At 39.4% G+C, this 15,976-nt stretch overlaps 1 protein-coding gene across 1 annotated transcript in view; it reads left to right on the top strand.

Moving 5' to 3' along the window:
* Window positions 1–15,976, top strand: part of BPNT1 (3'(2'), 5'-bisphosphate nucleotidase 1) — a 561,382-nt gene that overhangs the window by 413,528 nt on the left and 131,878 nt on the right. Inside the window, exon 7 of the mRNA XM_044061632.1 lies at window positions 5,099–5,296. Within this exon, the coding sequence (XP_043917567.1) occupies window positions 5,099–5,296 (198 nt within the window). The remainder of the gene's footprint in view (window positions 1–5,098; window positions 5,297–15,976) is intronic.

The following is a 15,976-nucleotide window of genomic DNA, read 5'->3' as shown; positions in this document are numbered from 1 at the left end:
TTTTTGTAGATTGCACTGGTCAGGTCTTGTGATTGTAGATGTGTAGATTTAAAAAATCTTACATTTTTAAGGTAACATTAATTCTGAATGCAGCTCTATACATGTAATCAATGTCAGGAGGCCCATACCTCCTTTGGAATGAGGAATATATAATCTTGGTGTGCACTGATTTTTATAAATCATATGATGTGCTTGAAGCATCCTTCTTGTTTTCCTGTCTAATCTAGCCCACACTTTTTGGAGCCAGTCAGTTGCTCCAAAACTGTAAGTTAGGACAGGAAGAGCAAATTGGTTTATAGCTTGAACTTTCTTCTTAGATGTCAGTGCTGTTTTCAGGATTAATTTAAGTCCTCTAAAATATTCTTTACTGAGTATTATTCGCATTTGTTAATGTTTTATTGTTGCTCCTTCAATTCCCAAATATTTATACACTCCCTCTTGCGCAAGTTCTTTTATAGCATGTTCTTGTCCCAAACCGATGTTTTCTTGGTGCTGCAGCTTTCCTGTTTTAAAGGTTGCTTTTGCACAATATCAAGACCAAGTGACATTCTTGTATCATCTGAAAAAGTTTTGACTACTTCAGTTGTGTTTTCAGTTCCTCATCTAATGAGCTATACAGTTTTAAATCCTTGACAAAGAGAAGATGTGAAGGCTTTACAGTTTGTTGCTTTCTGGGAGCCAAATTACAGCCATGACCAAATCTGTTAGGCAGACAGCTTAACGGGTTAATGGCAAGGCTTTTAAAAGAGCAGCAGTGACAGAGAGTCCCTCTGGAATATCCCCCTTTGGATTTTTATCCCTGGAGTAAAAATGTGTCCTTTATCATGGCTTAACTGCAGAGTGGTTTGCCACTGTTTCATGGTCGCTGTGATGTAGTTTATTAGTGCACAGTGTATCTTATACATTTGTAAGCACGCTTTTATCCATGAATGTGAGATACTGTCAAATGCTTTTTTTTATAGTCCACCTTTGCCATACTTAGAATCTTCCCCTATTTACAGTTCTCCACTATGACTTTAACAACAAATGATCCTTTGCTCCATTACCCTTTTGTTCTATTGCCGTAATTGAGTTTTCTTCTAAATGGCTATAAACTCTGTTGGTACCAATTCCAGCGTATGGTTTATACATAGTTGGAAGGCACATTATTGGTCTACAGTTTTTAGGGTAGTTTGCAGGTTCACTGTTAAGCCAAGCTGGTGTCTGTTGGGTGCACATATAAATAGTTCTTACTCATGGCTAAACCTTCATGCAAAGATGTTAATAATTTTAGCCAGAAGTTAGGTACTGCATCTGGGCCTGGGGTTTTCCAATTAGAGACATTTCTTAACTTTGTTCTAATCTCTCTGGCTGTTACTTCATCCCATGTCATATCCTGTACCTTTGAACTTCTTATTTTATTTTTACTTCTTCTACCCATTTAGTATCTTTGTTATGTTCCACAGGATCTTCATAAATATTTCTCCAAAATGTATATATTTCTTCTTTTTTTGGTGGTCTTTCAATTCCTTTTACCCTGTCTCTATAAAGCTTTGTTGGATCATCAATAAATTGCTTATTTTGTACTTTTATATTTGTCTGTGTATTATCTAAGTTTTTCTGCCTATGCTGATATTTTTAGTTTATTATTTGCGATAGTGCATGATAAATCCTCATCCGTTATAATACTGCGGATTGCTGTTATCACATCTGTCTTTCTTAGTATTTTTGTTGATCTGTTACCTCTTCTGTACTCTTCTAAAAGTGACACTTCTTGTCTTAATTGCTTTATAGTTTTCTGTATTCAATACTTCCATGATGGCATTAGATGAGCCAGTCAGTCACTCCAAAACTGTAAGTTAGGACAGGAAGAGCAAATTGGTTTATAGCTTGGGTTTTGTTCCTAGATGTCAACACTGTTTTCAGGATTAATTTAAGTTTTCTAAACTATTTCTTACTAAGTTTTATTTGCATTTGTTCATTCCCTCTTGCTCAAGATCTTTTATGTCACATTCTTGCCCCAAACTTATGTTTTCCTGGTGCTGCACTTTTCCTGCTTTAAAGGTTGCTTTTGCACATTTATCAAGACCAAATGACATTCTTATATCATCTGAAAAAGTTTTGACAAACTGCAGTTGTGCACTTTCAGTTCCTCGTCATCGACAACGAGAAAATGAGAAGTATTTCCTTTACTAAGGGCAAGGCAGAATAGGAACATTGACAGAGTCACCCTGGAATATTCCCCTTTGGATTTTTATCCCTGGGATAATAATTTGTCCTTTATCATGGCTTAATTGCAAAGTGGTCTGCAACTGTTTCATGGTCACTGTAATGTAGTCGATCAGTGTAGGGTGTGTCTTATACATTTTTAAACACTCTTTTGTCCATGAATGTGGGATACTATCAAATGCTTTTTTGTAGTAATCCATGCCATACTTAGATTCTTCCCCTTTTTACAGTTCTCCACTATGACTTTATTTAGCAGCAAATGATCCTTTGTTCCATATGACTTTCTTTTATTGCCCCTTTGTTCTACTGCCATAATAGATTTTTTTTCTAAACGACAATAAACTCTGTCGGCATCAATTCCCGTGTATAGTTTATACATTGTCAGAACGCAAGTTATTGTTCTATAATTTTTAGGGTAGGTTGCAGGTTCACTCTTAAGTAAGAACATTGCTTTTCCTGTTGTTAGCAATGTTGCTGTCTGTTCGGGGTGTACATATAAATAGTTCTTACTCATGGCTAAATCTTCGTCCAAAGATGTTAATACTTTTAACCAAAAGTTAGGTACTGCATCGGGGCCTGGAGTTTTCCAATTAGAGGCTTTTCTTAACTTTGTTTCAGTCTCTCTGGCTGTTACTTCATACCATTTCTTATCCTGTACCTATAAATTTCTTATCTTTTTCTTTTACTTCTATCCGTTTAACATCTTTGTTATGTTCCACAGGGTCTTCATAGATACTTCTCCAAAATGTATCTTTTTCTTCTTTTTTTGTACGGTCTTTCAACTCCTTTTACTTTGTTTCCCAATTCTCCGTGAAACCTTTTTGGTTCATCAATAAATTGCTTATTTTTCCTTTTCCTTTATATTTATCTGCGTATCTTCTAAGTTTTTCTTCCTGTGCTGAACTTTTTAGTTTATTTGCGATAGTGCATGATAGATCCTGGTCTGTTCTACTACTGCCCACTGCTTTTATCACATCTATCTTTCTTAGTGTTTTTGTTGATCTATTCCCTCTTCTATGTTCTTCTAACAGTGACACTTCTTGCCTTAATTGCTTAATAGTTTTCTCTGTTCGATACTTCCATGATGGTGTTCGATTTCTCCCCTTAGTTTCCCTCACTACCCTGTGTTCTTGTGGTAGGACTTTATCAGTTATTAATTTAGCTGGACAGTAATAAATCCTGTTTACTTCTGTTACATTTCATGGATCTCTATGGACAGTCCTAATTACTGTGTTCATTTGTTTTATCAAACTTCTGACTTTTTTGGTTTTATTGAACTTCTGCAGTCTATTTTTCATTGATATTAATATATACATCTATCTATGTTTACTAAATCAAGGAAAACTGAGGGCACATCTCTTGTTTTCCGTTTCCTGCGGGCATTCTATAAAAAGTTCTATGGCATCTGCCTTTGGCACATTCTCCTTAATTTCATCCTGTGCCATCTGTTGCTCTGTTATATGGGAACTTGCTGGCCTATCACCCCACAACATTGACTGCATCAGAGTTTCCACAGTTTCCTGTTCCCTTGCTGTCTAGCTTCAAGTGAACATTTATACTGGTTTCCTGTGGAAGGCTCCAAAACATCTTCATATGGCACCTGACCAATTGCTTCCTGTTCCACTGGTATCATGTTGGGGTGCTTTCTGAATGAGATTTTCTACACTGAATCTTTCACTTCGCAGGTACTCCGTAACTTCAGTTTCTATTTCTTTAACTTCTCCATTACTAATCTCCTTTTCAACTTTTCCTTTTTGTCTCCATATTTTTTGTATTGCAAAGTTTTCCATATCTGGATTCCTTTGCCTGCATTTATCTTCAAATATCTTTGGTGCTGCTCTTTTTGTATTGGTTAGCTTTGCCTTCTCCTTTGCACAAATATTACACCATATTAAATCTCTCTTTCTTTCCCATGTCCATATTTCTTTTTCAGATGTCTCCTGATATTCCGGCTTCTCCTTACTTTGGGGACTCGCTCCATCATGCTGTGATATAATCTGTGTTGGACTTTCTACACCAAATCCTTCACATCGCAGGCACTCCATAATTTCAGCTTCTATTTTTTTAAACTTCTACTTTACTAATCTTTTGTATGTTGCCTCTTTGTGATATTATTTTCTTATTGTGAAATTTTCCATATCCGGATGCCTTTGCCTGTATTTCTCTTCGAATATCTTTGGGGCTGTCTTTTTTATATTGATTAATTTGGCTTTCTCCTTTGCATAAATATTGCACCATATCAAATTTATCTTTCTTTCCCATGTCCATGTTTCTTTTTTATAGTTATCAAATATCTTTAGGCTTTGTTGTTTATATTTTTGCACTTCCTCAGATGCTCCTTTTTCCAAACAGATCAAAGTTTCTTGATCTATATACTGTTTTTCACAAATCTGTTGCATTAATGAACAAAAATTTTCATTTGAAGCTTCTAACAGTTTTTCTTGTGGATGTATATCTTGTGTCTGCAAATTCTGGGCTTTGTGCGTAAAATGAACAGTACATAATTTCTTTCTTATCCTCAATAGTCCACTTTATCATCTTTATGGTTCTTCTTTGGCCTATCAGTTTGTGATTTTTGTGGACTGCTACTTCCTGCTACAACAGGGGAGCCATCCAATCTGTATGGCCATGGTCTTTGGTTAGGATTGTGCAGTGATGTAAAAGATCTGTACATGTGATGTACTTGCACTAAGTGTGCATGAAAAAGAAACCTGCAAGTAACAACACAGACTGATCACATATAATGTTAACATGAAGAAGGGAGAATGGGATTTGCAGTAGTTATGCCACATAACACTTCACCCAAGACTGCCACAAGTAACATGCACAACCAGTTGTTTTTAGCATTTTCTGTTTCTCCAGTCATTCATAATGTTTTTTTTTTCTCTAGGCTGGGAAGGGGGCTGTTCTTGGAAGGACTATCTGGGGAGTACTTGGTATTGGAGCCTTTGGATTCCAGCTGAAAGAACTGCCTGCTGAAAAACACATTGTCACCACCACTCGCTCCCATGGTAATAAGCTGGTCAACGACTGTGTCACTGCCATGAATCCTCACAGTGTAATCCGAGTCGGAGGTGCCGGAAATAAGGTAGGTTAGTGTAAGCAAAAATGTAAATTAAAATGTTTTTTAAACAAAAATATGATGAGTGCATCAAATATTAGGACTGTGCCAAGTAATGGGGAGAGATCTGTTAAATGCAAATGCAGTATGGATACAGTCACTGTTAGGCTGTTTTCGTGAATGTTAGAATACTGTCTGAGGCTGACATCTGTTTCATGTGAGTCACTCTGGAATAGACTTAATGGAGATTGAATGACCAAATTGTACAAAAATTGACTAAGTATATTGCAGTATCAGCTTTTCTTCTGCAATGGGTTAAGAAGGGTCATATACTGTTGTTGTAGCTAGCCTCAAAGTGAAGGCCACTGTCTTATTTATGATCTGCATAAAAAGAATTTGGATAGGAATATTTTGACAAAAGGCACCAAAGCTTTACTACATGATCTATTGCTAGGTAGATGGAAGATGGACTTGCATCCTGGCTGTACAGGTAATGGCTGTCAAACTATCATCTGTGTGAGTTCTAAGGAAAACTTTAGTGAAGACTTTGGTGGTACATTTAAACTTAATTCAATACCCTGGCTAAAGTATTCCAAAGTAGGTACAGCTATTTGATGCTCAGCTTAAGAAGACCCATATAAAGGGTATTGCTGTAGTTGAGAAGAGACAAGTTAATATGGATTCATGTTTCTTAAAATGGATAATTTAAACAAATTACATGCTTAATTTTGGAGGCATTCCTTAGATTGTAATTGAGTGATCTAGTAGTGCAGACCCTTATAAGTGTGATACTCAGACCTGTTTAAGAGTGACATTCAAACCTGTTTAAGATTTCAGATTTCACCTCCAGCTTAAGGCTTTCTGATGTACATTCACCAGAGTTAAACACTGGGGAAATGCCAAGTTAAACCAATAATTAAATTTACTTCAAACATCTTAATTCTACCTATATTTAGTTCTAAACAATTTATTAATATCTAGTCATCATTCTTGGGTAAGGGTGAAAGACATGTAGTCATCCTGTCTGGCCACAGTAAGATGTGCTATTTCTGATAAGAATAAATATGAAAGAATAGCCTTTTGAGCTATTTGAGCTAAGCTAAAATAGCAAGCAGTAGTCGTAATAAGAAATGTTTGTGAATTAAACACTAAACAGTTGTAAAGAAATTGTCCAACTGTTGCAATCAAAATTTCTTCACTTGTGTGAATAAAAGAGGGTCACCTTCTTCGTACCAAAACAACAAATCTTCTTGTTGGGATTAAAATAGCTTCATTTCTTAGTAGCAAAACAACAAATCTTTATTGGGTGAAACTTGTATTGATTGGCAGATAAGTGCTGTGCTTAAAGAAACTAGAAATAAATCCTGTGTTTATACATATTTCAAAAACAAAGAAAAAATTAACGTTCTATTTAATTCTATAGAAAAGTAAACATATAATTGTGATTGGTTAAAAGAAGGCTATTACGGGTGCTTTTCATTGTGGGGGGGTTGGAGGCAGACTAGGCTATAAAATACAGCAGCTAGTTTGTGCAATAAATTTAGTAAGCTTGTCAGTGTGAAGGTATTGCTAAAAAAATGGTTAAAAAAGTAGTTAAAATTGGTTGCTTTTATTCGCAAAAGTGAAGAAATTTTGATTGCAACAAGTTTTTTAACTACTTGTAAAACAGCATGCATGTGCTATGTATTTAAGAAGCATATCAAGGACTAAACATGCACATATAAGTAGCAGGCAGTTGCTGTACCCTGTGCCATTTTGAGAGTGCAGCCAGGTGGTGAGCATGTATGAATGCAATAGCTAGTTTGTGTATAAGTTACCTAAGTTAAAGTCAGTAAGCTTCTATCGTTTTGTGTTTGTACATAATAAAGCTGTTTGAACAGAACCACGAAGACTCTTCTATTGTATCCTGACTAGACAAGCAATGTGATGTCAGAACTGGGATTCCAGAGATTGATATTCGGAGCCACAAGGTGCAGAGATGACAGTGAAGGTAAACTGAGAGAAATGAGCATGAAAAAGAGCCGGAAAAGAACAAAAGGTAATGAAAATTTGCACAAACAGCTTATTTTATAAAAAAAGACAAAACTGAGCATTACAAGGGCACAAACCGCATTATTAAACAAGCGGGAGGCACAGAAAGGTTTACTAACTAAGCGAAATGTTTAAGATTAAGATATTTGATGAAAGGATTATCAGAAAAGCAAAACAAGTGTGTTTGAGGCAAAACAGACATGTTTAGAGTAAAACGAGCACAAGAAAAGTACAGTGGGCATGAAAAGAGATTAAACAAGCAAAACGAATATAATAAGGACAGAAAGGGCACATTAAGCATAAATAAAGCCAGACAACTACATGTTTTTTTTGGCAAAGTGCTGTGTTTTGGCATAGCTATGTCTTCATATTGTATCAAGGGCATAACTAGAGTTATTTGAAATATCTCAAAGTGTGTAAAAGTGCTTACAGTGTGTGCTTATTACTGTGCATGTATTCTGAAGAGTTTATATGTGTACAAAGTGCAACTATTTCGTGAAGTACAGTCAAAGTATAGCCATTTCAAAAAGGTCCTTGTGCTGGGAGTGTTTATTCGCAAAACGCCGCCATTACAGAGTGTTTCTTGCACTGTAAAGAATTGTCTAGTAAGGTACCTCCATTTTGGGGAAAATTCAGTGTGCTATGTACTGTTTATTCACAAACTGAATTACTTTGAAATGTTTCTGACTCTGAGCTGCTTCTCCAAAGTTCATTTGCACCGTGCAGTTATTTGAAATGTTTTTTAAAATGATGATAAATTACTTTAGCAGTACAGCAATTTTAAGAGTATTACAGTGCCCGAGAGACTTATTTTGCAAAGTTTAGTTATTCAGAGGCTTGTTGTGCTATTGGGCAAAGTTACAAATACTGATATAAATTTCTGACATACCTGTATATGTGTGTGAAAGTGCATATTTGCAAAAACCTTCACTGGTATGTGTTAATATGGCAGCCAGATTTCAAAAGCCCCTACCACTTGTATTTGTTCAGAATTCTGCAGAGAACTGGAGAATATTTGAGCAAGAGTACGATATTTTTATACAAGCAGCTTATTCAGACAAAGATGCATGCACCAGGGCATTCATTTTGCTTAACCAAGCTGTGTCAGAGGCCAAGGGAGCGTTCATTTGTGTATGCACCAGCAGTATATGAGGGAGAAGGTGAAAATCATCATGTTGTACAGGCTGAATCAAGGGAAGACCCCAAGTGTTTGAAGTGCAGATTCAGGGAAATGTGTAAACCCCAGACAAATATTACATTAGAGAGGCATTTGTTTTACACAAGGGATCAGAAACCAGGGAAAACTTTTGCAGCTTATATTACTGACCTGAGAAACAAGGGTGAAATGTGTTGGTTTGGTGACTTAAAAGATGAGTTAATAAAAGACAGGCTTGTGTGTAGTATTAATAGTGCTGCTGTGAGAAAGATTTTGCTTTGCGACAGTGATTTACTGTTGAGTAAAGCCATAGAGATTTGTCAAATCCATCAAGTTACAGAAAAAACACACAAGTATGCTTGCAAGTGACAAGAGCATGGTTTCAGCAGGCTCCAGAGCAAATGTAGATAGCATGCAACACGTGGCACACACAAGTAGGCCTAAGCACATGGCAGCCACAGCCCCTGCTGGTTCATCAGCGAAACCACATAGTTTTCCAGCAAGTTCTAAGAAAGGAGCATGCTCTGTGCAGTACAAACATGAGTCAGCAAAGCCCAAGTCCATTGTTAACTGTCACAATTGTGGTGCCAATCATGCGTCTAAAAGAGTATACTTAGCATTTGGTCAGCAATGTCACAAGTGTAAAAAATGGAATCATTTTCAAAAATTTTGCAAATCAAGTAAACCCCACACAGTTGTAAAGAAGGGTCACTCTAAAAAAAATTGATCAAGTAAACTGCAATTCCACTTTCTATGTAGATGGTGTATCAGTAATTGGTGAAAAAGTTGATGCAGTGAATTTGTTGTTAAAGAGCAAAGTGTTTTGTACTGTCTAGATCAATGGGAAATCCACTGAGCTTAAAGTAGATACTGGTTCAAAGTGTAATGTTATATCAGCAGACACATTTGCTAAAGTGAGAACTAATGAGTAACTCATTGTGGCAAGTAGTGCAAAACTCATTGCTTATGGAGTTGAAGAAATTCAAACCAAAGGCTCAGTAATGCTTTCTTGTTATTTGGCTAGGAACTGTTTCAGTTTGTTATTCTATGTAGTTCGAAGACCTGTGCAGTCCTTATTGGGTCTCAGACAGTTTGAGAATGAATCTGCTTTCTTTTCCAAAGAAGTTTATCATATAAGTGCATATCCTAGTTCCAATTTTTCTGAAGCCATTTTCTCAGAGTATGTTGTTGTTTACGATGACAAGTTGGGCAAAATTCCAGTTGTGCATTCCATGAAGTTAGACCCAGAGGACCAGCAAGAAAAGTTCTGATAGCTATGCAGGATAAAGTCAAAGCTCAGTTGGATAAAATGGTACAGCAAGGTGTAATTTGTCCGGTTACAGAACCAACTGAATGGGTGTCATCCATGGTAGCAGCTCACAAAAAGGCTCAGACAAAATCAGAATATGTATTGACCCAAGAGATCTGAACAAAGCATTGAAGAGACCACATCATCCAATGCGTACAGTGAAAGTGATCGCAGCTCTGATACTGAATGCCACTGTTTTTTCTGTCTTGGATGCAAAAAGTTAATTTTGGCAAGTGATGCTTGATCGCAAATCCTCAGTATCAACTACTTTCAGTACCCCGTTTGGCAGATGCAGATTCGTAAGGATGCCATTTGGAATAAGTTCTGCAAGTGAAGTCTTCCAGCATGCAATGGAGCAAATTTTTTTCAGGTTACCCTTGTGCCATAATAGTAGATGATTTATTGGTTGGGAGGCAGTGGTGAAGCAGAGCATGACAGAAACCTAAAGATACTTCTAGACACAGCATGTGAAGTGAGCTTAAAGCTCAATCCTCTGAAGTGTAAATTCAGACTACCAAAAGTCACATATGTAGGTCATTTATTTACCAGCACTGACTTGAGACCAGACCCGACCACAGCTATTCTTGAGATGTCAGCACCAGATAATATTCAAGCTCTACAGCGTTTCCTAGGCATGGTCAATTATTTAGGCAAGTTTATACCAGACTCCAGTGAGTTGACAGCACCTTTAAGAAAGCTGATGTGCAAAAATGTTACATGGTCTTGGCTGGAACAGCACCAGAAGACATTTAAAGACCTTAAGCAGAAAATTGCCACCCCAACTACATTAAGATACTATGATGTCAGTAAACCAGGCACCCTTCCCTGTGATGCTTCAGAATTTGGTCTTGGCGCAGTTATTCCTCAAGAAGGCAGACAAGTAGCCTGTGCATCTAGAACACTTAACCAAACTGAAGTACAATATGCTCAATTTGAGAAAGAACATTTGGCAGTAGTATTTGCATGTTCAAAGTTTCATGATTATATCTGTGGTCGAACTATTCAGATCGAAACTGAGAAACAATCTCTAGTTACTATTCTAAAGAAGCCTATGCATTCAGCTCCAGCAAGATTACAAAGAATGATGCTCAAATTGCAAAAGTACAACTTCAAAATGATCTATACAAAAGGCAGACTTCTTTATCTGGCTGATACCTTATCCAGATTGCCCAGAAATACCACGAAACAGCTTGACGCAGGGAATTTTGACTTTGACGTGATGGCACTGAGTAATTTCTCTAACACTAGATTTGATGAGCTGAGAGATCCATACAAAGACTGATCCAATTTTACAAAAGCTCAACCACTAGATTAATGTTGGAAGGCCGTCAAAGCAATCTAGTGTACCACCTGAAGTGCAAACCTATTCCTTACAGAGATGAGATGTTGATGGAAGATGGCATTGTTTTCAAAGGTCCTAAAATTGTTGTTCCTGCTTCCTTACAACATGAATATATCCAAATTTTGCATCGTGGTCACCCAGGTTCATAGGATGATACTAGGCTATTGGCCCTGAGGCCCTTATAAGCCTAGCCAAGAATTTCGCCCATGTTCCCTCAAAGTCATCACCTGTTTCTCTTGTCCAGCAGGGACACAGGGGGGATCCCAGGGGTGTATTTTCTGTTTCCCATCCAGTCGTCCAGGTTCCTCTTAAAGAGGGCTAGAGAGGTACTCTGCTTGACATGGAAATGGAGTCTATTCCACAATTTGGGGCAGTCTTGGGGACACATTTATCTCGCCAACAAGTTCTGTTAATGTCACAGACCAGGTTAAGGCCTTGTGTGTGGGTTGTTCGAGTGGAGTTTGTCTTATGGATATGGAGCAACTCCATCAAAGCTGGGTCTGAGATGGCCTTGTATGCCAGACACAGGTCACCTTTGAGCAGTCTCTATGAGACTGTAGAGTGACAGGGCTTTTAGCCCATCTGTATAGGTGTTTGTGACCCTGGATTGTCCTGGTCAGGAACCTCTGTGGTCTCTCCAACTGCTGCATGTGCTTGGCAAGGTACATGCCGAAGGGGGCATCGTACTCGATAATGGGTCTGATAAGGGAGAAGTACAGGGATGTTATGACCTCCTTGTTCCTGGATGAAATACCCTTATTTATGAGGTGAGCCATGTAGAAAGCCTTCCATACAACAGAGGCAATGTGGTGGGCAAAAGTGAGGTTGCTATCAACCTGGGTGTCCAAGTCCCTCACGACTGTTTGCATGCTTAGTATATTGTTATTATTGTGATAATTAGTGAGGATGCCATTTTTCTCAAAGGGGATAATGATGCATTTCTTGGCATTCAATTTGAGGCCATGCTTCTGGCACCAATCATTAATGCGATTAAGGCCCTCTTGGGGATGTTCACATTCCTAGGGGAATTTAAGACAGTGCCCAGTTTGCAGTCATCTGCAGACTTGGTCAGCCATAGATCAGTTGTTTTGGCTTGCACCTCAGAAAAGTGTATCCCAAACAGTAGAGACCCCAAGACCGATCCTTGGGGTACACCACTTGTTATGGGTCTACTACTACTAGAGATGGCATCCCTTACTTTGACTGAGTGGATTCTATCAGTGAGCCAGATAGCTACCCATCTGGTAACATACGGGTTGATGCCTAGTTGGGAGAGTTTATCTATTATGTCTGAGTGGGGAATAGTGTCAAAGGCTTTGGCTAGGTCAAGGTAGGTGGTGTGCACGGTCTTCCTCTCGTCCATGGCTTTGGTGACTGTTTTGAAGAAGTAGACCAAGTTTAATAGGCATGATCTCCCTTTGACAAAAACAAGCTGTGTGGGGTCACGCGTTTGTAGGTTGCCAGTGTCTTGTTTATAATGTCCATGGTAATGCATTCCATGGCCTTGCAGATCAGGCTAGTTAGGCTGATGGGCCTATAATTGCCTGGGTCAGTGGACACTCAACTTTTGTGTAGAGGGATGACAGTGGCTGTCCTCTATTCAGCAGGGATGAAGCCGGTGCTCAGGCTTTGGTTGAATAGAGTGTCTTTTGGAGCTGACAGCTCTTGTCTGAGTTCATGTAGGATACAGCCAGAGATGTTATCGGGTCCCATGGAGACTGTATTTTTTTGCCTTTGAGAGGGCATTAAGGAACTGAACCATGGTGATGAGGGGAAGGGGGGCAGGTGCTGGGGATGTCATGGTTTACTGATGGGGGTATAGGGGGGTGAAGTTTTCATTGAGCCTGTCTGCCAGCAGGTTTGCTATATCTATGGCATTTGTGTATGTGGTGGTATTGACCACCAGTTCAGAGCAGATTTGGGTGTTACCTTTGAGACTGCTGACCTATGTGAAGGCCTTGTAATTGTCCTTGGTGGATGTGGCCAATGTTGACTCGAAGTTGGTCTTAGAGGATTTCACCACTGACCTTATTTGCTTGTTCAGACAAAGGAGAGATTGCTTCCAACTTGGCACCTGCTCCTTCTTGGTCCTGGACAGCAACTTTTTTCCTTTTATTATAGAGTTTGTTTATTGCTGCTGTCCACTAGACAGGTTTACTCTTCCTTGAAGAAGATGATTTGGTCCTGTCAGGTATTGCTGAGTCCATACAGCTATGTAGGTGCTCGTATAGTTTTTTTGGTGTAGGCTTGGACAATAGTGCTAGTTCCATCTGAAGGGATGGTGGTTGTGAAGCTGGTTATACCTGCTCTGAGGAGATTGCAGTCAGCTTTGGAAAATTTTTTTCATTTGACCCTGACAAGGGGGAGTTGGGTCAGGGGAGGTGGTGACTTCAAAAGTGATTACTTTATGGTCCGATCTTACCAAGGAGGTTGACACTGTATGGGTGCTACAGTGGCTACTCATGTTGGTTAGGACCAGATCTAGAATATTTTCACCTGCCATAGGGGGTGTCGACCAGCTTATCCAATAGAATATTTTCACCTGTCGTAGGGGTGTCAACCAGCTCATCCAACGCATTGACAAAGTTGAGGAACCTGTGGGCATTCATGTTTGGGCTAGAAAAGTTGCCCGGGATCAGGGTAGCGGGTTGAATCTTGATGGATTCAAGTCGGTCCAGGTAGGTGGAATGCGCATTTTGAGTTATGGTTGAGGATCTGTAGCTAGCTATGATTTGAATAGGTGGTTTGTCAACAGTTAACTGCACTTGGAGTGTCTCCTGTGCATCCTACTGTTTGACCAGCCTGGAGGTGTGTATGTCTTTGATAAAAATTGAAACTCCACCTCCTTTGGCTTTGTAGCCCTCCATTTGGGGTCTGAAAGTATGGTAGGATGAGTAACCTGGTCAGGCTGGGGTGCTCTCCACAGCTTTGAACCAGGTTTTAGTGACTGCACAAATGTCAGCATCCTCCAGGGCAAGGAATGCTAGCAGTGAGTGCAGTTTTATGCTAAGACTCCTAGCGTTTAGCAGCATGACCTTTACATTTCATTTAGAAGAGATTTTCATGTTGGTAATTTTGTGCTCATGACTTTGCCTAAAAAAGGCACTGTAGGGGAGGCAAGAGCCTTTGCCAGAAGCCTGAAACCCATGGGAGACAGATGAAGGCCATCTCTGGCAAAGCATCGTGGTCTATCAATCATGTCCTCCCAGGCTGTCAGGTACTGGATCCCCTTGGAATGACACCAGAAACTAAGCCAATTGTTAGTCAATCATTTTATGTTTGTATTGAGGCATCATTCTGGGTAATGGTAGGATGCTGCTTAAGGCTAGGGACATACCTGCCTGGGACACATATTCAGCGAGCTCAATCTTGTCTCTCTTCATATAGTCCAGAGATGTACGTCTCAAGTCATTCACACCAACATGGACTATGACAGAGTCATAACAGTACCTGTTGTTAAGAGACTTGAGTGCATGTGTGATGTGGCAGATTTTAGCATCTAACAAGCAACTTACCGTGACTTTCTCCTTGTCTAGCCTGGCGAGGGGCACATCTGTCTCTCACGGTAGAGTCTCCTATGACTAGTATGTTGGGTTTGTGGCCGAGTCTTAGAGGCTGTGAGACACAAACATGTGTACTATGTGTGGTGCGTGGTACTGTGGGTTGTGATGTACGTGTGTGTTTTTGCTTCAGAGTTCACTTTTGTTTAGGTATGATTTTAGAACTCCTGCAGATGTAGGAGTTTGTTGTACAGATGGTGGTGTTAGAGGTGGGGTGTTAATAGTGTTTGTGCAGACAACCTTCTCAGTGCCAGATGTACTGGCTTGTGACTGAGACAGCAAGGATTCTAGGTTCTTAATGTAATTGCAATTCTCACATATTGTGTTCCTAGGTGGTAGTAGTAGAGGGTTGTCTGTGTACATAAAGCAGTTGCTACACTGTCTCGGGATGCCCATATCAACCAGACTAGCAGGAGAAACCATAGGAAATTGTCCATCCATGGTTATCAGAATCTGTGGAAGAGAGGTCAGGGGTAGTAGAGTGGGTACTATCTGAGGAGAGTACCTATAGGTGTGAGTAGGGCAGGATAAAATTAATACAGTAGCAGCAGGCGAGGGCCTTACTTCCAAAGGAGTGCTCGTAAGGGAAAAAATGCAACTAAGATACCTTGCAAAGGGTTAAAACAGCACAGTGGCGGTACACGGTGGGCAAACAAGCACAAACCTGTGCAAATGCTGGGTTTAAATATCACAAAAATTAAAGTAAAATAGAAACACTGGAACTGACCAATCAACCCTTGTCCCTGAGCTCTTAGCTCAACACCCTATGCCAGACCAGTTCCAACCAGTTCACTTACTCCCACTAAGTGCAGGCAGGCCCTGGCCAACACAAGATGGCATAGCAGGAAACACAGGAATCACACAAACCGATCTGGATACAGCAAAACCTGTAACCAGACTATGCTAAAGATATTTAAACTCTGTTCAGGTTGATTTAACACAGGAGAACGGATACACCCATAAATATAACCGTAGCAGACAATAACAAACTGACTGAAACAAATTAACCAATAAAAAAGTTCAAAATTGAGCCTGTTCCAGCAGTCTTCAATCAGACAAGTTCTAACTGCACACTGTTGCCACTAGGGTGCAGAGGGTGTCTATTTTAGAATATCGAATGTTCTAAATAGGGAACACTGACATGAGCAAAAATGCAGGACCTCAAAGGTTTTTTTTTATCACAGAACAGTGAAGATTGGAATATTTGCCCTTTCCTCACTGTAATGCGATTTTTGAGTTGGAATATATATTTAGCGGGGGGGGGGGGTGCACAGCCCCCCCCCCCCACAATAAGCTTTTTGAGGTCCTG

This window comes from Protopterus annectens, chromosome 1.part0 (genome assembly GCF_019279795.1).
Source record: "Protopterus annectens isolate FY-2018-M chromosome 1.part0, PAN1.0, whole genome shotgun sequence".
Lineage (NCBI taxonomy): Eukaryota > Metazoa > Chordata > Ceratodontiformes > Protopteridae > Protopterus > Protopterus annectens.
This window is presented reverse-complemented; position numbering and strand designations above follow the sequence as displayed.